Source organism: Acanthochromis polyacanthus, chromosome 8 (assembly GCF_021347895.1).
Source record: "Acanthochromis polyacanthus isolate Apoly-LR-REF ecotype Palm Island chromosome 8, KAUST_Apoly_ChrSc, whole genome shotgun sequence".
NCBI classification, from domain to species: Eukaryota; Metazoa; Chordata; class Actinopteri; family Pomacentridae; genus Acanthochromis; species Acanthochromis polyacanthus.
Window position 1 is genome coordinate 42,428,392 of NC_067120.1, and position 26,166 is coordinate 42,454,557.

Consider the following 26,166-nt stretch of genomic DNA (forward strand, 5'->3'; position numbering starts at 1 on the left):
ACTGAGCGTTTGTCACAGTTGTTATTTTATTTGATATGCTATGTAGAGATGAAATGTAAGCTTGACTTTGATGGAGCATTTCAAAAGGCCCTCAACAATTCCTCCTTACAATACACACCCACACACGCAATTCTTCAAATAATAAAACCATTGGGGCATCTTGCAGCACCTTTAAGATGCCACTACTGTGAAAACCAAAAATATTCAGTGTGTATTTGGTTTCAGACAGTCAGTGACTTTCCACAGGTGCTGTCACAGACGTAACTATGAACATGAGTAGTTTGGGAGGCTGGTCATTTTATAGCCTACTGGGAAGATGAAAGCACTGGAGCCAATCATGCAGTCTGCTGACAATGAGCAACGTTTTTGTCTCTCAGGTCTCAAACATGACGTTTCTTTCAATCTTATATTGCACAAAAATCTTTGTATTGTTGGTAATCACCGACATCCCACAACGTGAAAATCAAAAAATAAACCCTTTCACTGACTACTTATAATACTAGTTTCTGACCTTTGTGTAAGTTCTTTCTTAACTTAAAGGAGAAATGGAAGACCGAGGTGAAATTGGTTTTATATTCGACATTCGCTTGTTTTTTCCGTTTCTAGCCTTAATAGCCTCGCGAAAACCGCACCAATTCCAGCCAGGTTGGTATTATTTTGTACAGTTAAGTCAGAGAGACATTTCACTGTTGCCATCAACTCACCAACCACAATGATTGTGGCGAAAACTAAAAGGATCAACGCTGAATGTCCGTCGGAGTTCCGTGCGGCAGCCGGAGCGTTTAGGGACCGTCGCAAAATTGCAATCGGTGATTTTTCTGTTTGGACAATCAAGGAGAAAAAAACCCCATACAAATACTGTCTGTTTAAGTTTATTATACATCTTTCACAAGCATTATCTAGAAGAAAATGCATTTAAAAACACCTCACAAAGAAGAAGTGTTCATTCAATAAGAGTTATTTCTATTTCCATTTTTGGAAATTGCTCTCAGAGATTCCAGCCAACCAACCACAAAATATTTGTCATGTGTTCTGCTGTTCTTTTACGACCATTATGTCCAACAGATAAAACATTTCAATATATACCAGAAAAAATGCATGTCCATTGAGTGTGATATCAATATTTATCCATTTTATTTTGGAATAGGTCACAACAATTTAATCTGACCAACACTAATCGACTCATCATCCATTTGCATGGTTGATATTGATTTTTCACAAACATTATCTCTCAGAAAATCATGTATAAAATATTGTAGAAACTGTGACTGATCATTGAACATATTTTTGGAACAGTTCTCAGTTTTATTTTGAAATAGCTCTCAGGAAACTTGACCTACAAACACCATTCAATTTGTTATGTGTTGTTAAGGCCAACATTGATCTTTCACAACCATTATCTTTTAGAAAATCTGCTAAAAATATTCCAAGAGCTATTAGTGATGTTTGTGTATATTTTACGCATATTACTTAGTTTTATTTTGAAATAGCTCACAGGACACTTGACCTACCGACACCATTCAACTTGTTATCTGTTGTTAAGGTCAATATTGATCTTTCACAACCATTATCTCTTAGAAAATCTGCTAAAAATATTCCCGAAATTATAAGTAATAATTGTGTATATTTTAGACATATTACTTAGTTTTATTTAGAAATAGCTCACAGGAAACTTGACTTACAAACACCATTCAACTTGTTATCTGTTGTTAAGGTCAACATTGATCTTTCACAACCATTATCTCTTAGAAAATCTGCTAAAAATATTCCAAGAGCTATTAGTAATCATTGAGCATATTTCACACATATTACTTAGTTTTATTTAGAAATAGCTCACAGGACACTTTATGGCCCGCCCCTTCATAGCGAGAACCATAGACATAATAAAGAGTAGACGCCACATCGACCGCTACTGCCTATTGGGGCTGACGAGCGGTGGGGCCGCCATCTTGGTCCGGTCATCCGCTCCACTCAGCGCTGTTTGACAGCACATTTAATCCATCTTAACTCTGAATATTAAACTGATTTTCACGTGTTTTTTATTTTTATTTTTTTGCTGCAAACGTCATACATGTAGCCATACACGACAAATGATTCGGCATATTTCAATATTCATAGCGGGAATAATAGATAATAATAATAATAGGTAATAGAATATTCTGAAATTAAGCTCGACTGTAGACAGGTATTTTACAAACACTGTAAACACACACACACTAATATATGTTAGAGAAGCAGATAATGGCAGTAAAGTCAATTATTTTAATAATTTGAAGAGACAATATATGATTACACTATACAGCCATGGCCATAAGTTTGGACACAGCATGACTTCCTATGTCTGTTTTGATGTCTATTACAGAACATAACTAATATTTTTTGACAGCACCAGTTTAATTAGTCAACAAATCAACAAGGGATATAATATTATCAATAAATTCCAACAACTGGAACAACTTTGTTCCCAAAACATAATATTAAAATAAAATAACAAAAAATGCAGCACTTTCACAACCGAATTTGGTAAGAATAACAAAATGACACCAAACTCTTTTGATGTTTTTTTAAAATATGAAACTTAATATAGTTCTCAGGAGTTGTGTACTGTATTGTAAGTGACAATTTTGTGGTATTTTCTAAGATTCACAAGCGTCATGGTACTTGTGTCCAAACTTATGGCCATGGCTGTATATACATATATAAACAAAATACTGACTAATGAACACATATTTCTATATAAAACAATAGATAGAAATTATATATCAGAGAAAATGAATATATATAAATCATAGATGGAGTATCAACATCATTCACATATATATATAATAAATAAAAGTTATATATCAGAGAAAATTATTATATAAATCACGTATAGACTGTCAATATAATTCATACATATATATTAAAAAAAGATATGTCAGAAAATTATATCTATTGTTTTATATAGAAATATGTGTTCATTAGTCAGTATTTTGTTTATATGTGTATATAGTGTAATCATATATTGTCTCTTCAAATTATTAAAATAATTGACTTTACTGCCATTATCTGCTTCTCTAACTTATATTAGTGTGTGTGTGTTTACAGTGTCTGCAAAATACCTGTCTACAGTCGAGCTTAATTTCAGAATATTCTATTACTGTTAATCCCGCTATGAATATTAAAATATGCCGAACCATTTGTCCTGTATCATAGCTACATGTATGACGTTTGCAGCAAAAAAATAAAAATAAAAAACGCGTGAAAATCAGTTTAATATTCAGAGTTAAGATGGATTAAATGCGCTGTCAAACAGCGCTGAGTGGAGCGGATGACCAGACCAAGATGGCGGCCGTATTTCTTGCTGCGCAGCACCCCGAGCGGCGTCTACTCTTTATTATGTCTATGGCGAGAACGGGGAAGCATGCACTGCAGAGCGGTGATATGAGATTGAGACGAGAGGGTGGAAGGAGCGAAGATTATGGAGCACCCTGAGAAATACAAACAGTTGGTTCTTCTCACAAATGCATCATCAGACTTCAAAGGCCAAAATCTAATAAAAAATGATTGGTATATTATTGATTTGCTTGGCTATATTAGAAAACTTTGTTTCATTTTGTCAGTTGCAAGTGAAATGAATCAAATAATTATTACACCTTTGTTCTAACATGGTGATGGAAATGTAATGCTAATTTTAATGCGGAAAATATGGTGAGTCTGGCCCAAATAAGCTCCACAGGTGTCAGGTGGGTTGCAGGAAGCCTGAAAACGTTTGAGACCCCCTCTTCAGGTAGGATAGGCAGTTGACTTACAATTTTCAGTTATAAAATGAACATTGGTGTTTGCATATACTATTAGCTATGACCAGCTGACATCTAAATGATTTGCTGACAAAATAATTTTTTTTTTTAATTCCACATGTTATATAAATAATAGGAAAAGGAAACATTGGAAAAATTGGTGAGGGTAGTGAAGAGATTACTGAAGAGAAAAGTTCTGGACTGTATGGAGCTGTCCTTATGGTTGTGTTTAATAGACTTACTGTCTGTTTAGTAGTGTTGTAATTGCTATAACATAACTGTAAAAGGCATATTTTTGGAAGGAAAAAACCACAATTTTGGTGCATTTCCCACGTGACACAACCCTTGCGGTGGCGGAAGTGGACTGACTGATTGGAAATCTCCCGGCCTGAATTTCTTTCCCAGTCCGGCCCTGTTTCTAGCTATGTCCAAGCTATATGATTACTTCAGAGATAATGTTTCTGAAACAGCAGTGGCAACCTTACAAATAGTTGCCAAGCAGAATGGTGTTTGTAGGTCTAGTTTCCTGTGAGCTATTTCTAAATAAAACTAAGTAATATGCGTAAAATATGCTCAATGATTACTAATAGCTGTTGGAATATTTTTAGCAGATTTTCTAAGAGATAATGGTTGTGAAAGATCAATGTTGGCCTTAACAACAGATAACAAGTTGAATGGTGTTTGTAAGTCAAGTTTCCTGTGAGCTATTTCAAAATAAAAGTAATATGCGTAAAATATACACAAACATCACTAATAGCTCTTGGAATATTTTTAGCAGATTTTCTAAGAGATAATGGTTGTGAAAGATCAATGTTGGCCTTAACAACACATAACAAGTTGAATGGTGTCGGTAGGTCAAGTGTCCTGTGAGCTATTTCAAAATAAAACTAAGTAATATGTGTGAAATATGCTCAATGATTACTAATAGCTCTTGGAATATTTTTAGCAGATTTTCTAAGAGATAATGGTTGTGAAAGATCAATGTTGGCCTTAACAACAGATAACAAGTTGAATGGTGTTTGTAAGTCAAGTTTCCTGTGAGCTATTTCTAAATAAAACTAAGTAATATGTCTAAAATATACACAATTATTACTTATAATTTCGGGAATATTTTTAGCAGATTTTCTAAGAGATAATGGTTGTGAAAGATCAATGTTGGCCTTAACAACACATAACAAGTTGAATGGTGTCGGTAGGTCAAGTGTCCTGTGAGCTATTTCAAAATTAAACTAAGTAATATGTGTGAAATATGCTCAATGATTACTAATAGCTCTTGGAATATTTTTAGCAGATTTTCTAAGAGATAATGGTTGTGAAAGATCAATGTTGGCCTTAACAACACATAACAAGTTGAATGGTGTCGGTAGGTGAAGTGTCCTGTGAGCTATTTCTAAATAAAACTAAGTAATATGTCTAAAATATACACAATTATTATTTATAGTTTCGGGAATATTTTTAGCAGATTTTCTTACAGATAATGGTTGTGAAAGATCAATATTGACCTTAACAACAGATAACAAGTTGAATGGTGTCGGTAGGTCAAGTGTCCTGTGAGCTATTTCAAAATAAAACTAAGTAATATGCGTAAAATATACACAAACATCACTAATAGCTCTTGGAATATTTTTAGCAGATTTTCTAAAAGATAATGGTTGTGAAAGATCAATGTTGGCCTTAACAACACATAACAAATTGAATGGTGTTTGTAGGTCAAGTTTCCTGAGAGCTATTTCAAAATAAAACTGAGAACTGTTCCAAAAATATGTTCAATGATCAGTCACAGTTTCCACAATATTTTATACATGATTTTCTGAGAGATAATGTTTGTGAAAAATCAATATCAACCATGCAAATGGATGATGAGTCGATTAGTGTTGGTCAGATTAAATTGTTGTGACCTATTCCAAAATAAAATGGATAAATATTGATATCACACTCAATGGACATGCATTTTTTCTGGTATATATTGAAATGTTTTATCTGTTGGACATAATGGTCGTAAAAGAACAGCAGAACACATGACAAATATTTTGTGGTTGGTTGGCTGGAATCTCTGAGAGCAATTTCCAAAAATGGAAATAGAAATAACTCTTATTGAATGAACACTTCTTCTTTGTGAGGTGTTTTTAAATGCATTTTCTTCTAGATAATGCTTGTGAAAGATGTATAATAAACTTAAACAGACAGTATTTGTATGGGGTTTTTTTTCTCCTTGATTGTCCAAACAGAAAAATCACCGATTGCAATTTTGCGACGGTCCCTAAACGCTCCGGCTGCCGCACGGAACTCCGACGGACATTCAGCGTTGATCCTTTTAGTTTTCGCCACAATCATTGTGGTTGGTGAGTTGATGGCAACAGTGAAATGTCTCTCTGACTTAACTGTACAAAATAATACCAACCTGGCTGGAATTGGTGCGGTTTTCGCGAGGCTATTAAGGCTAGAAACGGAAAAAACAAGCGAATGTCGAATATAAAACCAATTTTACCGCGCCAAATGGAAGGGTCCTCCTTGTGTCATTTCTTACAGTTTAATGCTGCTGTTGTCTCACCGTGGATATGAATACAGACAAAACGATGGCAGTCACTTTGTGAATGCAGACGTACCTGAGCCTCCAAATAATTTAGCAATTATGCACTTAATGCATCATCTTATTTAAAAGCAGAGCCTGAACTCACATGATGTGAGTATCCAGTATCCTTAAGGCTGCCTCACAAACACTCCAGCCCCGATCTTTACCTGATTTCTCCACAAGCTCTCTGACGTCCTTCTTCTCAGCCAGTCCAGAATATCCCAGCCCTCGACACTCCAGGATGGTCTTCAACTTCTTGTAACTTAGAGTTACTGGATCCACAAGCTGGGTAGCAAACATACCAGTCTCATACCAAACCACTGCCTCAAAAATCCTCGCCAACATAAATAACACTATGAAATACAAGAGAAGGAAGAACAGTTTCAACCACATCTTCCAGCTGGACGTGAGCGCTAGCAAAATGTCTCTGTAAACAGCAGACAGGCTCCGCAGGATTCCAGCATCGACTCTGTGCACATTCACAGCAGGCTTAAACAATGATCCACATGTCCCTCAGACCTTCAGCGTTTGGCCGCACGGAGCTGGAAGGATATTCCCTCACCGTTCACTTCGTCCACCGACAGCTGACATTAATGAAGCCCGATTACCGTTTAGCTTAGCATTGTCCGCAGGCCTCGGTGGTCTCTCCAGCACAACAAACAGGCCTCTCACGCACGCGCAGCAGGTTCCTGCTCAGTCAGTGGTGGTGCTCTGCTCGTTCACGGGGCCAAAACGGAAACGATGATCTGAAAGGATCTGCTCCGATCAGCTGCTGTACACATAGATATATACAAACACTGGATGTCTCAAGACGGAGTCTGCAGCGTCGTCACTTGGCGGCCATCTTAGGACAGGGGACTGCTCTGGCGCACTGTACTGTAGTCAATGGTAAGGTGGATGATTTCCTCACTTTAACACTCATAACTCGCTCAATTCTTGATTGATTTACAAACGGTTTAGTTTATTACAAACCTTATTAACGTGGCTATGATTCGGGCTCAATTCCGAAATCGCAGCTTTTCGTTTTGAAAAATGCGGCATAGTTGTGTGTCTTTTCTGCCTGGCTACTCACATTGAAGATGGTGTTACTCACAATCTGATTTTCAATTATTAGGTTTTCCTGAGACCAACGTTTTTTGAGAACCGAATCTTTAGGTGAAATTACATTCTTTGTGGTTGTGGTTGTATTTATTTGCTTGTTAAGAGACTTTGATTGAGACCTTAGACTTATTGTTTGTATACATCTATGCCTGGATTAGTTAGCCTGCAGCCGAAATGCATTGTGGGTAATGTAGGCACCAGGTTCATGAAAAGAAAAGACATCTGTTTGTTGTGCATTGATTTTGGTTGAGCTTTGTTTTTATCTGTGCATTAGAAAGCTGATAGTAATAAAGAAGTGCAATGCTAAATATTAAAGTTACATTTACATCCATTTATGCTGAAAAAAGATGATATCTGTGTTCATTATTATATGAATTCAATGGTTTTAATTATTCTTATGTAAGCAGTAAAACAAGTACATCTCTGACGTTTATAACAAACCAAGCTGTTGTAAAATCGATTGAAAATTGAGCAATCTACAGTGATTTTAAAATCCATGCTCCATTGACTTTAATGTTATGAGTGATCGAGCAGCCCTGTCCCAAGATGGCCGCCATGTGGCGACGTTGCTCCCCATAGGCTGACAGCGCTCATGAGCCATCTAGCGTTTGTATATATCTATGCTGCTGTACACACGAGAGCTGAAGTCACATCCGTCTTCTTCTTCTTCTTCGAGGTTTTCCAGGCTTTACGTCGCTTTACTGCCTCCTACTGACTATCGCGCCACTATCGTCCGATTCTCTCAGTCTTGTGGTAGGCTAATTGACGGGGTTGCTATGAGAAAACTGAGCACTCATTAACTCCCCACAAGCATGTCCCCACACTAAAGCAGATATTTAACTCTGACCTCAATTCATCCTAGTCTCTGTAGCTCAGTAACCATTGCCTTTTTTCTCCTCATACCTTATGCATGACACCCACCCTCCCTCATCACTCCCTACAAAAAGCCAGTGCAACGTAGGGGCCCAGCACTTTATTGTTATTCCAGGGCAGGCTATAGATTGTGACTTTGAATTGATGATGAACAGGTTGAGGCCATTTTCTCCTTTCAGCTGACCTTGGCCCTGGTCTCAGGGATGGAGGACCGTGTGGTGGAAGCTTCTCTTCCAACACATCATCCATGAAGACAGACAAGGACCAAGTTGGAGCCGTGGGTGCAAGAGTCCAGGGTCAGGAAACGTGCAGTTTTGAGGGAGAGGAAATCAATCATGGCAGCTAACAAAAAACAGTTTTCATCAAAAGTTTATTCATCAACGTGCATGTTTAGAACAAATCATCAGTCATGTGTACATACTTTGTGGTTTTTTGTAAATACTCAGTCTTTTATTGGGGTTTTGCTACCCTGCAAGCGAGTCACCTTCCCCAGAAGGCCCATTCTCTCTAGATTTGTCCTAATCACAGGAGAAAACAAGAGGAAAGGTAAACACTTATGAAAGATGTTGAGACAGGGATGCAAATTGGACAAAGGATTAAAAAAAGTAACGCTGCATCTCAGACAATAAAGTCTTAAAAGTGTTTGCTTGGATGGCTTGTTTTGGATGAAAAAAGTAATGACACAGCTTGCATGACAGTACCAAAGAACAGACAAACAAACAAACAAACAAAACACAACAAACAGGCAAGGAAGCCTTCCAACCTCAAAGACTTGAAGCTAGTTGCAAAAGAGGACTGGTCCAAAACCCCACAAAGCTTGTTAGCAAACAGAAAAAGCGTTTCATTGCAGCTGTGGTGAATAACGTTGGACATTACATTTTTAGAAAGATTTAAGAAAAAACAACAACATTGAAATAGTTCATAGTCATCATTAACATGTCTGACACAACATCTCACTGTTTGTTGTCACTTTTATGTCATTTCCAGCCAAAAGAAACTTATTCATGAAAAAATATAGAATAATTAAAAATCACTCAATCCAAATGATTCATTTTTCGCTTTACTTATCCATTCATCTGGAGGAAGCCACAGTACAGAGTAACATGTAAGCAATATTAAGTTAGGAAGGGACTATTTTATGGAGGGAATAAACAAAAATGTCACTTTGATAAATACACAGTTTTTAAAAACTCTATGTCTGAGAGAGACTTTAACTCTCAGTTTTTCCTCGGTTTGGCTCAAAGGGACATATAAAAGTTGATACAAGACATTTTCTGAGGTGTTGAAGGCACAGTACCGGCCAAAGACACGCGTGTGAGGAAGTAGGAGACTGCAGCTGAATCACGATGTCAACACTTTGACACTGACAGCACATGACACAAAAGAGAGATTCAGATGGTATCCCTGATAAACTGAAGGAGCTGTTTGTTGCCGTCAATCCTCCTGAAACTGCATTACACAGATGTTCAGTTTGTACAGCAGTGTGCACTGTATCTGTAGCACCATTTCATTAGTGTAGATGGTTTTTAAAATCTACTCAAAATCACAGAAATCTGTGTACCTCATTAAACATACATTTAAAGTCCAATGAATAACAGATGTTTTTATTAGACTCATCCTTTAACTGCTGTCTGTGTATAGATAAGAATAAACAAGGTTCTTGCTGAAATGTCAGCAAACCATGGCACGGTTAACAAATAGACAACAGAGTGTGACAGCAGTGCAGCATGTTTTAAACCCTTGAAAAAGCTAGATAGTACTATTTTATTTATGAATGGCAACTTTAAATGCATGCTGAACTTATTTTGCTGCTTGCCTGTGGATGTACAGATACACCAGATGACTTTAATGCTGAAGGAACATTAAGCTCAAACCACACATATGAATTAGTGAGACGCTTACTGGAACTAAGAGTAGGACTAATTGTTTGTTCTGCTACGACATGCCAAACCGTCTGCTGAAAAGGGTAAATATTAAACAGTGTGAGGACAAACAGGGGACCAAATGCTAGAATAATTAATACTGGTGACTGTGTGTTGTATCCAGTATTGCACAAAACAGTTACACTGTTATGACATCACAGCTAATTGCCAGTGGCTTCCATTTATTTAGGAATATATCTGATTGGGTTGTGTAAACCATAATGTGCACATCTAGTCTGCATCAGTTTTTATCAGTTTCACAGCAGTTGTGAGATGATATACTGCAGAAGTTCAGATTGTATCTTACTGCACTTAAGAGCAACAATTAAACTTTAAAATTTAAAAACATGCCTAAAAAAGAAAACTAAATCTCAAAATGTAATAAACATTAATTTACTTTTAAAATCTAACAGCCTGTCCCAGCTCAAATTAATAATACATAAAAATGTAAAGATTAGCATACAGTTAGAGAAGTGTGGAAAGCTTCTGAAGGCAACAATATGTCAGATGTGTCCTTCTGCTGTTTCAAAGAAAAAAATGATGCACTGCCTACGCTGTCAGAGTCAGTCCTGGTTCACTGGATGACAGCTTTGACTGAAATACAACATAGGATCACCTAGTGGATCTGTTCACAGAAATACAACATAGCATAGATCTGTTAGTATAGATCTATGCTGTATAAATCTATACAACATAGATGTGTTCACAGTGCAGCCACACAGCCTTTCTACAAACACAATCTGACTTCATGCTGTCTACAGCAGTTTTCCAAATTTAGCAGGAAAGAGTGATTGAATTTTACTTTTAAAAAAAGTCCATATTTCTCTATAAGTATTCTGTTGAACTTTGTAAATAGTTGCCACGTACAGCGCCTTTATAAAATATACACTCCTTTTGAAGTTTTCTCCTTGTACTGCTTTTTAACACTGAATCATGGTCAGTTAATTCAACTTTTTTGACAAGAATTTACAAGAAAAGGCTCCTTAATTTCAGAGTGAAAACAGAATTAACACAGGTGCATCCCATTTGTGCAGAGGTCACAAAATTAATAAAATGGGTTTCACCTGCATGCATCATGCAAAACCTTCCCAACAATGTAAAAGGTATTTCAGGGTAAGGATGCAAGAAAATGTTCAATGCACTGAATGTCCCTTGGACTACAGTTCCATCATGAAGAAATGGAAGGAAAATGGCACACATGTAAGTCAGCCAATGGCTAGTGAGGAAGGCCACCAAGACACCTCTTGGTTCTCCTCTTAAGGAGAAACAACATTTGGGGGCTTGGATGAGAGAGACTGCTCATACAAGAACTGTGGCCTATCAGTTAAAGCTTTATGGGAGAGTGGCAAAGAGAAAACCACTGATGAAAAAAACGCTAAGTAAAAACACTCATCTTTACTGGAAGGCAAGTATGAAGTGAAAGAAGATTCTTTGGTGTGCTGAGATCAAAATGGAGCTTTCTGGTCATCAGACTAGGCACTACGTTTGGCAGACACCAAACACTGCACGCCATCACAAACACACCTTCCCAACTGTGAAGCATCAAAATATGGGACTCTTTCTTGGCAGCAGGCTTGGTAGGCTTGTAAAGGTACAGCAGAGGGAGAAGAATGCAGCAAACAAGGAAGAAATCCTGAATGACAACCTGATGCAGTCTGCAAGAGAACTGTGATTTGGGAGATTCAGGATTGATTCAGGAGAAAATCTCTTTTCTAGCAGACCATTACTTGATGCATGCAGTCACACCTACACAGAAAAGGCTTAAAGACAACTAGGGGGCTTTTCTGGAGTAGCCCAACAATCGTTCAGTTGTCAATCCAACTGAGAATTAGTAGCTGAACTTGAAATAACTGCAGCTACTAAATACTGATTTGATATTTTGACATCCAAGTCTTTTCCAGTAAATTCCTGTCAAAAAAGGCAAATAATATTGACCATGACTTAATGCTGAAAAGAAATAAAGGATAAAACAAATTATTTATAGGAAAAATGTTCTCACACTGTCTCCCATTCTCATTCACACACCAGTTTCAACAAAGCTGCCATGCAAAGTGCATGCCTACAGTCTGCAGGAACATGACACAGCATTTTAGACACTGCTACGGTTTCAGTCACCTACAGTTCTGTGGGTGCACCGGGGCACACACTTCCCTTTAGAACAGCAGAAATTACAAATAATGGCAAAGTGATTGTGCTCAATTGACACCTAATTATGTAGAATCTGTAAGTCTCAGATGTGTCTTGTCACAGAAGAAGACATCTGTACTGCTTTACTACATACTTGGGCTTGGAGACGTTGCTTTTTCTTACAGCTGCTGGTCCTGGATCTCACACAGGAAGGAAAGAGCTTCAGCATCCCATGGCTAATGCAGGTTGGGATACTTCAGGCAAAATCTGTTAAATGCATCATATATGGCCTGTCTGGAAATAAGACACACATGCAAATGATTCTAAAATGGTAACACGGGAAGCATGACAAAGAGATCATGTCTAAAAGCGTGTCAGCACAGTGTGGGGGTTACCTGAAGACATTCTGTTTAAACAGGTACGCACTGATGTGTCCTCCATTCAGATATCTGACTTCACATTCTGGCCAGATCTCCTGCAGACTGAGGACACCTGTTCGAGGAATGTAGGCGTCCTCTTTAGCCTGGACCACAATGATGAGACTAGTGTCTACAGGAACTAGGGAGGGAAGGATATGTTCATTTGTTAAGACATGTGGCCCCCAGGACATAAAGGTGCACTGTTTAAAGGACTTCCAATAAAAACCTTTTAAAAACAAAAGGACAACTTTCATCACTTATCTTTGCTGTCAAAAAAAAGCTTACCGATTGGCCCACAGCTTTCTCCAGTTAAATTTAAGTGAAACTGTCTGTCACAAATGTACACACATTTTCATGGTCATCACTGTACTTAGTTTTCTTTTCTTTCATTGTCATTCTCAGTGGTTCCTTTTCCTCATGTCTCATCTTCTTCCATCGGTGTCTCCCACTGTTTGTGCATTTCATGTCTCTCTTTTTATATCATTTTGAAGTTACTTTCTTGGGTTTCTGTAGCTTTTTTGTCTCTGCTTAGCCCCCGAAACAGATTTTTGGCATGAGGAGAGGGTAAAAGATATTTTCATAACTAATTAGAGGGATAGCCTGGGTAGCTAAACTTCCTCACTAAAAAGCACACGACATGGAAAAGAACCAGAGCTGTCAATTTTATTTTCATTGTAGAGGCTAAGCCAATGCTTGAAGCCCCTGAGGTGCTTCACCAGGATTTATATAGTTGACACGCCGACAACTTTACCACGTCTGATGAAGAGAGCCGAGACCAATGCGTGCTGTTCCAATAATCTGCGTTTATTACTCCAAATAAGTATAATCCAACAGCTTTAACCTAAAACAAACAATTCATTGTTACCGGCTTTTCAGCAGCGGTTTCAACGGCGGTCAAAACTGTTTTTTCCTTCCGGGCGGAACACCTGCCCGGACAAAGATTGGTTCCTATTTATAATAATTGAGCTCATTGGCTCCAACATTCATACTAGGTTATACAGAATGGGTTCTATACTTTAGGATCAGCTCATAGTGAGCAGTTCCTCACTGGTCAAAAACTGCAAACGGTATTAGTCTTGCAAAGATCTCCCATTTTTAGAAACTCTCACACCTCGCTCTGTTCTCCTTCATGCTTCCCTTGTCAGCCACAGCGGTGCTCATAGGTGTGTCCATTTTATCACCTCACGTCTTCTCTACTCCACTCGCCAGGTAGAAAAATGAGGCTATGCAGTCTGTTTTCTTTCCTCTCTGCTGTAACCTGGAGAAGTATTTTGAGTATTTGTCTATTTCTATCTGATCTCCCTTGTTTCTGTTATGAAGCAAGTTTGTCGCCGGACTGCAGATTCAAACCTACCGGAGAAGTTGGCCATGTGTGTACATTCATCCATCACTCCCTTCATGAAGCTTATTGACTCTTTATGTAATGATGGCCGATAGAGAGTCTTTTTCCAGTGTGAGTTATGTGCACCACATTTTCTAAACACAGAGACAAAAAAAATAAAAAACGGAAATTATGAGGAAACATTGCAACAGAAGAAACAAGTAAAAGATACTAAAAAGGAAAACAATACTGTTAAATAGCAACAAGAACAATGGGAACACAGGTGTATCATGTAGGAAATCAACAATCATAATTTGTCATAACTGTAATAAATAAATGTATACAACAGAAGTGATAACACCTCTATGCAAAACCACGTAAACAATAAGTTATTTCAAACTGCATAACCACCTCATAAATGGTATTACTAACTTGACAAGTGCTTTTGTCTTACAAACTATAAAACATTTATGCTTTAGAAAGATGCTGTTGAAAATGCGGGCTCAAAGTAGAAACTCAATGCCACAAAAGTAAATAGAACTGTGGTTACCGGCACAAAAGTGAGGAAACCTGTCATCCCTGAAACTGAGCTGAGAACCCCTGTGCTTTCACATCAGCCTCACTGCATGAACAGTTACACAGGATGTCCAGAAAGTCTCTTCACAATGTTAAGAATTTATCACAAAGCAGTTGGTGAGATATCTTAACCAGATTTGTTTTACTGTAATCAGTGTTTATTAATTAAAGTTTAGAATCACACTGAAATTGTCAGCCCCCCCCACCCCCCCCAGGTCCCTGCCTGGTCTCCCTTTATTCTCCCATTCCACCTCTTCATTCTCACTCTCTCCCTCTGTGAACACACAAAGTATTGAAAAAGTGATATACACTACCAGTCAAACGTTTTAGAACACCCCAATGCTTCATTTTTTATTGGAAATTATGCATGTTAATGTTTCATTGTACTCTAAAATGAAAGCCTAGAACAAATCAATGAACTCTGTTGCATAAGTTCTCATAAATGCACAGTACTTACAGGTTGCTTTGTTTTCACTCTTCTGTCCACTTCATCCCAGACCAGCTCTATGGGGTTTACGTCTGGGGACTGAGCTGGCCACTACACGTTGTCAAGCTTACCATCTAGGTATCTGTTTAGGAAGGTAGTTCTGGACTCATGTTTGGGGTCATTATCTTGCTATAGGATGAACTCCTGGCCAACTAAGTGCATCCCAGAGGGTACTGCATGGCGCTGCAGAATGCTGTGGTAGCCGTTTAGGTTCAGGGTTCCTCTCACTCTGGACAAGTCAATGACCCTGGATCCAGAAAAACAGCTGCAGAACATCAATCTTCCTCCTCCATGTTTGAGAGTTCACGTCACACACTGAGGAACCGTCCTTACTCCTGCTCCATGGCGTACAAAAATTCTACGTGATGAACCAAAGATTTAAATTTTTGATTCAACAGTCCATAATAGCTTCCTCAGTAGTCCACTGGCGGTATTTCATGGCCCAGGCAAGCCTCTTTCTTTGTCTGACATTTTAGCAATGGCTTCCTTGCTGCAACTTGACCTGTCAACCCTGCAAGTCCAAGTTTTGTCTTCACAGTTGAAACTGAGACTTGCTTACTACGATCACTATTAAGCAAGCTGACCGTCAGAAATTTGACTTCTGATTCTGTCGTGCCTTTGGGATTTCCAGACCTCTTCCTGTCAGAGTTTCCCCCAGCTCCTGAGTGCCTTTTGATGTTGAAGAAAACTGTACTCATAGACACCTTGACTTTGTAGTATCTGTTGTTCCAGGTGGCCTTCTAAGTTAGGGGATGGGAATGTTAAAAACTCCTAAGTTAAACACCAGATGTCTTAATATGAGTTTATTGTTTTATTGCCATTGCTTGTCCAGACAACGAAGCACCAGTAACCATATGTCCAAGCACCTGCTGGGTTTATGTGAAGAACCCACATACACTATATTGTCAAAAGTATTCACTCACCTGCCTTGACTCTCATATGAACATCAGTGACATCCCATTCCTAATCCATAGGGTTCAGTATGACGTCGGTCCACCCTTTGCAGCTAGAACAGCTTCAACTCTTCTGGGAAGGCTGTCCACAAGGTTTAGGAGTGTGTTTATGGGAATTTTTGACCGTTCTTCCAGAAGCTCATCTGTGAGGTCACACACTGATGTTGGACCAGAAGGCCTGGCTCTCAGTCTCTGCTCTAATTCATCCTAAAGGTGTTCTATCGGGCTGAGGTCAGGACTCTGTGCAGGCCAGTCCAGTTCATCCACAGCAGACTCTGTCATCCATGTCTTTATGGACCTTGCTTTGTGCACTGGTGCACAGTCATGTTGGAAGAGGAAGGGGCCAGCTCCAAACTGTTCCACAAAGTTGGGAGCATGGAATTGTCCAAAATGTCTTGGTATGCTGAAGCATTCAGAGTTCCTTTCACTGGAACTAAGGGGCCAAGCCCAGCTCCTGAAGAACAAGCCCACACCATAATCCCCCCTCCACCAAACTTTACACTTGGCACAATGCAGTCCCACAAGTATGGTTCTCCTGGCAACCACCAAACCCAGACTGGTCCATCAGATATCCAGATGGAGAAGCGTGATTGGTCACTCCAGAGAAGGCGTCTCCACTGCTCTAGAGTCCAGTGGCGGCGTGCTTTACACCGCTGCATCCCACGCTTTGCGTTGCACTTGGTGATGTACGGCTTGGATGCAGCTGCTCGGCCATGGAAACCCATTCCATGAAGCTCTCTGCTGAAGCTCTGTTCTTGAGCTAATCTGAAGGCCACATGAAGTCTGAAGGTCTGTAGCCACTGACTCTGCAGAAAGTTGACCACCTCTTGGCATCCTCTGACCCGCTCCATCAGTTTACGTGGCCGACCACTTGGTGGCTGATCTGCTGTCGTTCCCACACACTTCCATCCATCCATCCATCCATTCTCTATATACCGCTTTATCCTCACTAGGGTAGCGGGGGGTGCTGGAGCCTCCACACACTTCCACTTTCTTATAATACAGCTGACAGCTGACTGTGGAATATTTGAAGAGTTCATTTGCTAAAACAGATAACTCCGTTTTGAAAAATTTTCAGAGAACTTTTTTTTAAATTGTTTACTTGAGATAATATCAATAAAACTGAAGTTGAGTGGATTTGACTCAGTAGAAAAATACATGAGAAAATAGAGAATAAATAATTAGTGTTATTATCTCAAGTAAACAATAAAAAATAGTTTTTTGAAAACGGAGTTACCTGTTTTTGCAAATGAATTCTTCATTTAGCAGTGAGGAAATGTCCCTACTGGATTTGTTGCACAGCTGACATCCTATCACAGTTCTATGCTGGAATTCACTGAGCTCCTGACAGCGACTCATTCTTTCACTAATGTTTGTAAAAGCAGTCTGCATGCCCAGGTGCTTTATTTTATACACCTGTGGCCATGGAAGTGATTGGAACACCTGATTCTGATTATTTGGAAGGGTGAGTGAATATTTTTGGTGACATAGTGAATATAAGCTATGAGAAACAGTTACTCTGCAGAGTGATTCTATCGGGCCTTGAATCCTCTCCCAGACAAGCCATGGTGTCTGTGATGCTGTCTTTGTTTTAATAAACCTTTTATGTATAAGATGGTGTCGGCGGAGAATTTCTTCACTATCTTCACATCATCGTTACACAAGAAGATACAACAACTTTCTTCGCAATTTCTCTGTTGGAAAGACTTACATTTTAAAGTGCTATGATGGTCTGTCTCTCTTCCATTGTACATTGCCTTTTTCTCATCATTTTTATAGCAACACTACTTTCTGTAGTACAATACTGTTCAAATAATGCTGGTACCACAGTGTGTTCCAACACTACTTATGTGCATACAGTGGGGGTTGTCAGTAATCAAGAAAAGTTTGGACACCTGTAGGAACTGGGAGCACCAACCAGCTTGATCAGCCTCCATTGCTGCAGCATTAAGTTAACCCATTTTCTGTTTCTTGAAAAAGGCCTTTTTGTATAATTGTGAAATGTACGTTATGTTTTCAGTTTTGGGTAACCTTACCTTTTTTAAGCTTTGGCAGTTCATCTCTTACCTTTGTACCATTTCAAGCTGTTCACTGGACTTGAACTACTTCAATTTCAATGAAAACTGGAAAAGTTGGGGTGTTCTAAACCTTTTGACTGGTAGTGTGCATGGACCTTAGTTCTAACTTTCGTTGCCATGAGTTTCATCTTTGAGGCCTATAGTTTTAACATAGTACACCTAAGCTGTTAGTTTTACATGAGAACAAATACCCTGCTCTTACCTGGTTACAGTGTCCAAGCTTGTTCCTTTGCTGTTCACGGATGATAATTGTTGTTCTCTCTCTCCAGCCCTGTATCCTTGAAGGCCTCCATCAACCTCTGCTTCCATTTGTGTTTTGGAATATTGACTAACTGATACTTCATGATCTCCAGACAGGCCTAGCAGATGCTCTAAAGAGTTCACATTTTTCAGAAGGTTGGGCATCATCTTAAAGGAATCAGCCTGACAGATATGGACACAAAGACCAAAATATTGACACAGTACACTATATGAGTACACTACAATTGAAGCTTGTGTGTTCATCCATGTGTTTGGTAAGGGGGTCTAATTCTCCAGCAGAAATCTGAAAACTGATGATTCAACAAAACATCCCAAAGGATTCCGATATGAAACAGAGAAAAGCAAGCTAATATGAGCATATGTAAAACTACGGCAATCTAAAAAACGTTTTTATCAAATTCTTAATTATTCAAAACCAAATTGATAATTTTATTTTTGAATGAACTATTTACTTTGTTAAGTCACCATTAGTAGTTTCCACATTTATGGTGAATCACTAGCATTTGCAATATCCTCATCAAACTGGAACAATTAATTGCTGTACAACTTTAGCTTGTGTAAAAAAATCAAGCACAGAGGGGAATATTTGGATTAGATTTTCAACTACTACGTCAGAATATAAGCCAGTCATCTAGAAAGGAAGGAAAAAGACAACATACCCCACAGTACTCCAACAGCTTAATAATCTCCTCTTCATACACTGAATTAATTGCATACTGCTTCTCCAGCTCTGTCCAGTTCACTGCTTTACTCAGCACACCCTACAAACACACACACACACACACACACACACACACACACACACACACACACACGATACATAGCATTTATGTAAGGCACTTCCTCACACAGGGCTGCACAGTGGATTAGCACTTTGGCCTTGCAGCGAGAAGATCCCTGGTTCAAATCCCGGCCTGGGATCTTTCTGCATGGAGTTTGCATGTTCTCCCTGTGCATGCGTGGGTTTTCTCCGGGTACTCCGGCTTCCTCCCACAGTCCAAAAATATGCTGAGGTTAATTGGTTACTCTAAATTGTCCGTAGGTGTGAATGTGAGTGTGATTGTGTGTCTGTATATGTAGCCCTGTGACAGACTGGTGACCTGTCCAGGGTGTCCCCTGCCTTCACCAGAGTCAGCTGGGATAGACTCCAGCACCCCCCATGACCCCAGTGAGGATAAAGCGGTGGATAGAGGATGGATGGATGGATGGATATTCTCACACAGTGTGAGCTGTCTGGAGGACAGACACGAGGGAAAGAGATAGATGGTGGAAGCAGAGGTACAGAGGCTAAGGAGTATCTCTGAATGATGATTCACTTCATGCTTCATTCATAAAGCACTCTAATTTAAGCTACTGCATGTTAATCAATTGAACTAACAAAATTGAGGTCAGTGTACAGCTAATGACACAAGAAGCAGGTAAGACCAGAAGTGACCAAACTGCCGGCCACGTAGTTGAGTGGGCGACAATATACAAAATAGTCAATTTATGGCAATAAAGATGGGATTTTTAAACTATCTTTGATTAACTGAATGTCATTTCCACATGTCCTAAGAAGGTACATTTCAAGTTTGACGTGTTTTAGTGCACATAGAACTGAAACATCACCTTTGAAACCAGTTAGAAGTTCAGCATAAGTTACTATGGAGATATACCTCTGTAATAAGTGAACTGCATTCACAGTACTGGACACCCAGAGTTAAACATGAAGCTTAAATACTGCTCTGTAGGTCAGGCCTCTGAAGAGCTTGTTCAGAGACACATTTTCCAATCAGTGGAGAAAAGAAATGAGGAGATGGTCTTTTCACATATTTTGCTGCTCTCTAAACACACTGGTGACATACAATCATGCCCAAAAACTATGGAAAAAACAATTATTTTCAGGAACATTTAGAGATTGTTGGATTACGTTCATTTTGTTGTTCATTACTGTACGATAGCGTTACATATTTAAACCAACAGTTCAGTAAAGTTGTATTACCTTTTCTCACATGTTTCTACAGCCTCTGCTGTCTTCCTCAGAGCGTCATCTGACGTTTGGTGACGTGTCCAGATCTGTCAGAATCTGTCAAAGCGACCACGCCTCCCGCCGTCCAGTGGTCTCTGCAGGATGGAGTCCCAGGTATGCAAGAGCATGTAGGCCCTCTCCTCCCGGTTTGTGGTGCAGCTCGCCCGCTTCCTGATCTCAGTGGCTTCCTTGATCCATCCTTTATGTTTATTTGTCTCCGAGGCTATAGTCCGCCCCCCGTCCCAGTCCATAACATGGTTTTGTCTTTTGCAGTGATCACCACCGGTCGCTTTGACAGATTCTGACGGATCTGTCAAACCGACCACGTGATAAAAAGGACACGTCACCAAACGTCAGATGACGCTCTGAGGAAGACAGCAGAGGCTGTAGAAACATGTGAGAAAAGGTAATACAACTTTTCCTTACTGAATGTTGGTTTAAATAAGCAATGCTATCGTACATTTAGAGATTGTGAAAACCTAAGACCAATTTAAAACCAAAAAACAAGGACTGAGTGGGGTACTAAACTAAACTGGTGCTTCCATCTGTTTTCTGTGCTCACAAATACTATATTATAATATATAGAAATTGTTGATAAGGCTGTCCTGATTTAAATGTTTTCTGCCCCTTTTCTGATGTCAGTCATAAATGCAGAGAGAGTTTTCTTCCTGAAGAGGGTCAAACAGCAGCAGCTCAACTGTATTCAAATCTACAGACTCTGAAACAGCCCCAGTGGAAGTTTTGAGGTGAAAAATTGAAAGACACATTGTTGAGAGAGAACCTTTAAAATGTTGCTGAGTGTTGTATATTTTTTATTTTTCTAATCTTGTTTGTATTTATCTTTCTTACTATGCAAACTTCAAAATTCAATGAATCAGGTTGAGTTTGCACAATGCTGGCATGTCCACCACCTCCACTTCTGGCAATAGCTGGAGGTGACAGCCTTCCCTTCCTCCTCCTTTCCGTTTTCCTCGTGTGTGTGTGTGTGTGTGTGTGTGTGTGTGTGTGTGTGTGTGTGTGTGTGTGTAATACCTACAGTGCAGGCCACTGGCTGATTACCTAGTGTGCACAACTGTGGCAGAGAGTGATGAACCTATCAGCTTCCACCTCAGCACCATAAAGCCTGGTTCAGACCAGGACATGATGTCAGACCATTGAATAACTCTAAGTCAAACTCAGTCACTCTGAATTTTGGTTTTGCTTTAAGCCTCTCTGTCTGTACGGAGTTGGACTTTGACTACATACTGTCACAGCTTACTAGTTGTTACTAAGAAGAAAAACCTCTACAACAAAGTTTGGATATGACACCAAATCTAATGCTCCACCACTAACTAAACGTCTCCTAATCAACCTCTGTCAGCTGGAACAGTGTTACCGTGGTGAACACACTGGAGGCAGTGGACCAGGACAAACATGGAATCAAAGGGATGGGCTTTGGCCAGTTAGTCACTGCCAGGGACGCCATCTGGACACAAATGTGGACAAGAGACTGTAAGATTATAAAACATTTTCAAATTTCAAGCAAGCTGGTAGGAAATGTGTGCCTCTGGGATGTCAAGCACATCAATTAGTTATGTAGTGCAAAACTGTTAGACGATGCTGTATGGATCTGATAGGAATAAAACTGAAGCAAAGCTGCTTCAATATACAAAATGACATTTGCCATTCTGGTGACTCACATATCCTCCCATGGAGATGCCAGTCATTCCAAGTGGCCAGTATCCGTCTCTCTCCAGCCAACGGAGAAGAACCGTTGACTCCAGAATCAAAGCCCCTCCCATCACAAATAGGTCGGAAACATTCTTTAGACTGGAGCGCCTACAAGAAACATCCATGGTTACTTCACAATGGATTAATCCCAGCTCCACTAAGAATCTCTAACTCCTGCAGCAGAACACTGTGCTGAGCTCTAATTTTTTTGCATGTTCAAGAAATTCAAAATAACATCTTATTTAATCAATCTTTTATCATCCTGACTATTTAAATTGTTATTTTGCTATTTTTATGTACTCTGCAGACCAACATTTTTATATCTGCAATGGAAAGGGGACCCCTCCTTTAGTTAGCCTTTCTAAGGATTTCTACCACATGTATATATATATATATATATATATATATATATATATATATATATATATATATATATATATATATATATACACATATATATATATACACATATATATATATATATATATATATATATATATATACACACACAGCGGTATGCAAAAGTTTGGGCATCCCTGATAATTATCAAGGTTTTCCTTTATAAATCACTGGTTGTTCAGATCACCAATCAGTTAAATACATCATATAACAGACAAACACAGTGATATTTGAGAAGTGAAATGAAGTTTATAGGATTTACAGAAAGTGTGCAATAATTATTTAAACAAAAGTAGACAGGTGCATAAATTTGGGCACCCCAACAGAAGAATTACATCAGTATTCAGTAGATCCTCCTTTCTCACCATCCTTCACCTCTGCTTAGCTGACAGTTTTCTTGGCCTGCCACTCCGGGCCTTAACTAGAACTGAGCCTGTGGTCTTCCATTTCCTCACTATGTTCCTCACAGTGGAAACTGACAGCTGAAATCTCTGAGCTAGCTTTTTGTTTCCTTCCCCTTAATCATGATGCTGAACAATCTTTGCTTTCAGCTCATTTGACAGTTGTTTTGAGGCTCCCATGTTTCCACTCTTCAGAGAAGATGCAAAGAGGAGAACAACTTGGAATTGTCCACCTTAAATACCCTTTCTCATGATTGGCTCCACCTGTGTATGCAGGTCAAAGGTCAATGAGCTCACCAAACACATTTTATGTTCCAATAATTAGTGCTAAAGGCGTTCAAGTCAACAAAACAACAAGGGTGCCCAAATTTATGCACCTGTCTACTTTTGTTTAAACAATTATTGCCCACTTTCTGTAAATCCTATAAACTTCATTTCACTTCTCAAGTATCACTGTGTTCATCTGCTATAAGATATTTAACTGATTGGTGATCCGAACAACCAGTGATTTATAAAGGAAAACCTTGATAATTATCAGGGGTGCCCAAACTTTTTCATACCACTGTAAATAGTTGAGGCTTTAATGATACAGGGTATTATCCTGCGTGCCACAAATGCCGGCTGTCAAAATCTGCCGGCTGACACGTCACAGGCTGTCAGTGAGACACTTCTGAGGAAGGAGAGAGTGTTCACCGAAACCGTCAAGCAAGCAAGGTAATCAACATCTACACACGTGGACAAAATTGTTGGTACCCTTCAGTTAAAGAAGGAAAAACCCACAATTCTCACTGAAATCACTTGAAACTCACAAAAGTAACAATAAATAAAAATTTATTGAAAATTAAATAATCAAAATCAGCCATCACTTTTGAATTGTTGATTAACATAATTATTTAAAAAAAACAAACTAATGAAACAGGCCTGGACAAAAATGATGGTACCTCTATAAAAGATTGAAAACTATTTGACCAGAGTGACATGATTAACTCAGGTGTGTCATTTAATTGACATCACAGGTGTTTCCAAACTCATAATCAGTCAGTCTGCCTATTTAAAGGGAGACAAGTAGTCACCCTGCTGTTTGGTGAAAAGGTGTGTACCACACTGAACATGGACAACAGAAAGCGAAGGAGAGAATTGTCCCAGGACATCCGAAAAAAAATGATAGACAAACATCTTAAAGGTAAAGGCTATAAGACCATCTCTAAACAGCTTGAAGTTCCTGTGACAACAGTGGCTCATATTATTCAGAAGTTCAAGACCCACGGGACAGTAGCCAACCTCCCTGGACGTGGCCGCAAGAGGAAAATTGATGACAAATTGAAGAGACGGATCGTTGGAATTGCATCCAAAGAGCCCAGAGCAACCTCCAAAGAAATTAAAGGTGAACTCCAAGGCCAAGGTACATCAGTGTCAGATCGCACCATTCGTCGTTGTTTGAGCCAAAGTGGACTTCATGGGAGACGACCAAGGAGGACACCACTGCTGAAAAAAACTCATAAAAAAGCGAGACTGGAATTTGCAAAAATGCATGTTGACAAGCCACAAAGCTTCTGGGAGAATGTCCTTTGGACAGATGAGACCAAACTGGAGCTTTTTGGTAAGGCACATCAACTCTATGTTCATAGACTCAAAAACCAAGCATACGAAGAAAAGAACACTGTCCCTACGGTGAAACATGGAGGAGGCTCAGTAATGTTTTGGGGCTGCTTTGCTGCATCTGGCACAGGGTGTCTTGAAAGTGTGCGAGGTACGATGAAATCTGAAGACTATCAAGGCATTCTGGAGAGAAATGTGCTGCCTAGTGTCAGAAAGCTTGGTCTCAGTCGCAGGTCATGGGTCTTCCAACAGGACAACGATCCAAAACACACAGCCAAAAACACCCAAGAATGGCTGAGAGAAAAGCGTTGGACTATTCTAAAGTGGCCTTCTATGAGCCCAGATCTGAATCCCATTGAACATATGTGGAAGGAGCTGAAACATGCCATTTGGAGAAGACACCCATCAAACCTGAGACAACTGGAGCTGTTTGCTCATGAGGAGTGGGCCAAAATACCTGTTGACAGCTGCAGAACGCTCATTGACAAATACAGAAATCGTTTAATTGCAGTGATTGCCTCAAAAGGTTGTGCAACAAAATATTAAGTTATGGGTACCATCATTTTTGTCCAGCCCTATTTCATTAGTTTGTTTTTTTAAATAATTATGTTAATCAACAATTCAAAAGTGATGGCTGATTTTGATTATTTAATTTTCAATAAATTTTTATTTATTGTTACTTTTGTGAGTTTCAAGTGATTTCAGTGAGAATTGTGGGTTTTTCCTTCTTTAACTGAGGGGTACCAACAATTTTGTCCACGTGTGTACGTACCTAAATATTCTGTGTTTGAACAAAAGAACTCAAAACCTGTATCCTGTGTATATTTTAAAGCCTCTTGAGGCAAATGTGTGACATTGGGTTGTAGAAGTAATTTCATTTCAGCTATTTCCTGTATAGAACACAGAGAGGACCAGCAGAGGAGAAGTCAGTAATGTGGGCATTGTGACTTATTTTACCACTGACATGTGCCCGTCCCAAAAAATGTCCAAGACTGCTAAGTTTGCCCACAGTCACAGTGGTGAACAAATGAACATAAACAGAGTTTCCAGAAGTAGAATGGGAGGCAGAGCCTTCAGTTATCAGACTTCTCTGTTGTGGAACAAGCTTCCAGTTAGTTCTCTGATCTGCAGTTGCTGGTCTCACCAACCTCTAACATGTTCATTGTTCTCTCATGCGTTCCATGTGCTTTCCTGCTATCTCCACCCCCACCCCCTTCATCCCCATTTCCACCCTAACTGGTTGAGACAGACGGCTGTCCTCCCTGAGCCTTACTCTGCAAAGTGTTATGATAGGACGTGTGTTGTTTGTGAATTGGTGCTTAATCATTAAAACTGAACTGTCCACACAAAAAGGGTTGTAGTTACAGATTAATTCCATGATCAAATGTCTTCTAATCTGTTTTCTCAATAAGTTCTAAAGCTGTCATTTACAGTTTCTAAGACTTCATGGTGATTTCATCACCCACACTGGTTTTGTTTGGCTGAGTTTAGTTATCCAGACGTCTACTCATCCATTTTCTTTGTGTCCAAAATAATTTTAAATTGAGGAATAATTTTTGCAACTCAGAATTTTGCTGATG

General features: G+C 39.2%; 2 protein-coding genes across 7 annotated transcripts in view; both read right to left on the bottom strand.

The window, feature by feature from the left end:
• Positions 1-6,101: 6,101 nt before the first annotated feature.
• Positions 6,102-7,469, bottom strand: LOC110945368 (E3 ubiquitin-protein ligase RNF103-like). The gene has a single exon (XM_051952315.1). It carries the CDS (start codon positions 6,742-6,744, stop codon positions 6,454-6,456), a length of 291 nt encoding a protein of 96 aa, XP_051808275.1. The 5' UTR covers positions 6,745-7,469; the 3' UTR covers positions 6,102-6,453.
• Positions 7,470-8,678: 1,209 nt separating this feature from the next.
• LOC110946397 (protein ABHD18-like) overlaps positions 8,679-26,166 on the bottom strand; it is a 50,832-nt gene continuing 33,344 nt past the window's right edge. For 5 of the 6 annotated variants that reach the window (XM_051952300.1, XM_051952299.1, XM_051952301.1 and 2 more), the window contains 7 exons: positions 22,157-22,295; positions 21,853-21,942; positions 19,129-19,230; positions 18,411-18,631; positions 14,148-14,269; positions 12,770-12,932; positions 8,679-12,668 (listed from right to left, as the gene is read on the bottom strand). In XM_051952300.1, coding sequence (XP_051808260.1) covers positions 12,611-12,668; positions 12,770-12,932; positions 14,148-14,269; positions 18,411-18,631; positions 19,129-19,230; positions 21,853-21,942; positions 22,157-22,295 — 895 coding nt within the window. In that variant the 3' untranslated portion in view covers positions 8,679-12,610. The remainder of the gene's footprint in view (positions 12,669-12,769; positions 12,933-14,147; positions 14,270-18,410; positions 18,632-19,128; positions 19,231-21,852; positions 21,943-22,156; positions 22,296-26,166) is intronic. The other variant, XM_051952303.1, reaches the window with a different exon arrangement.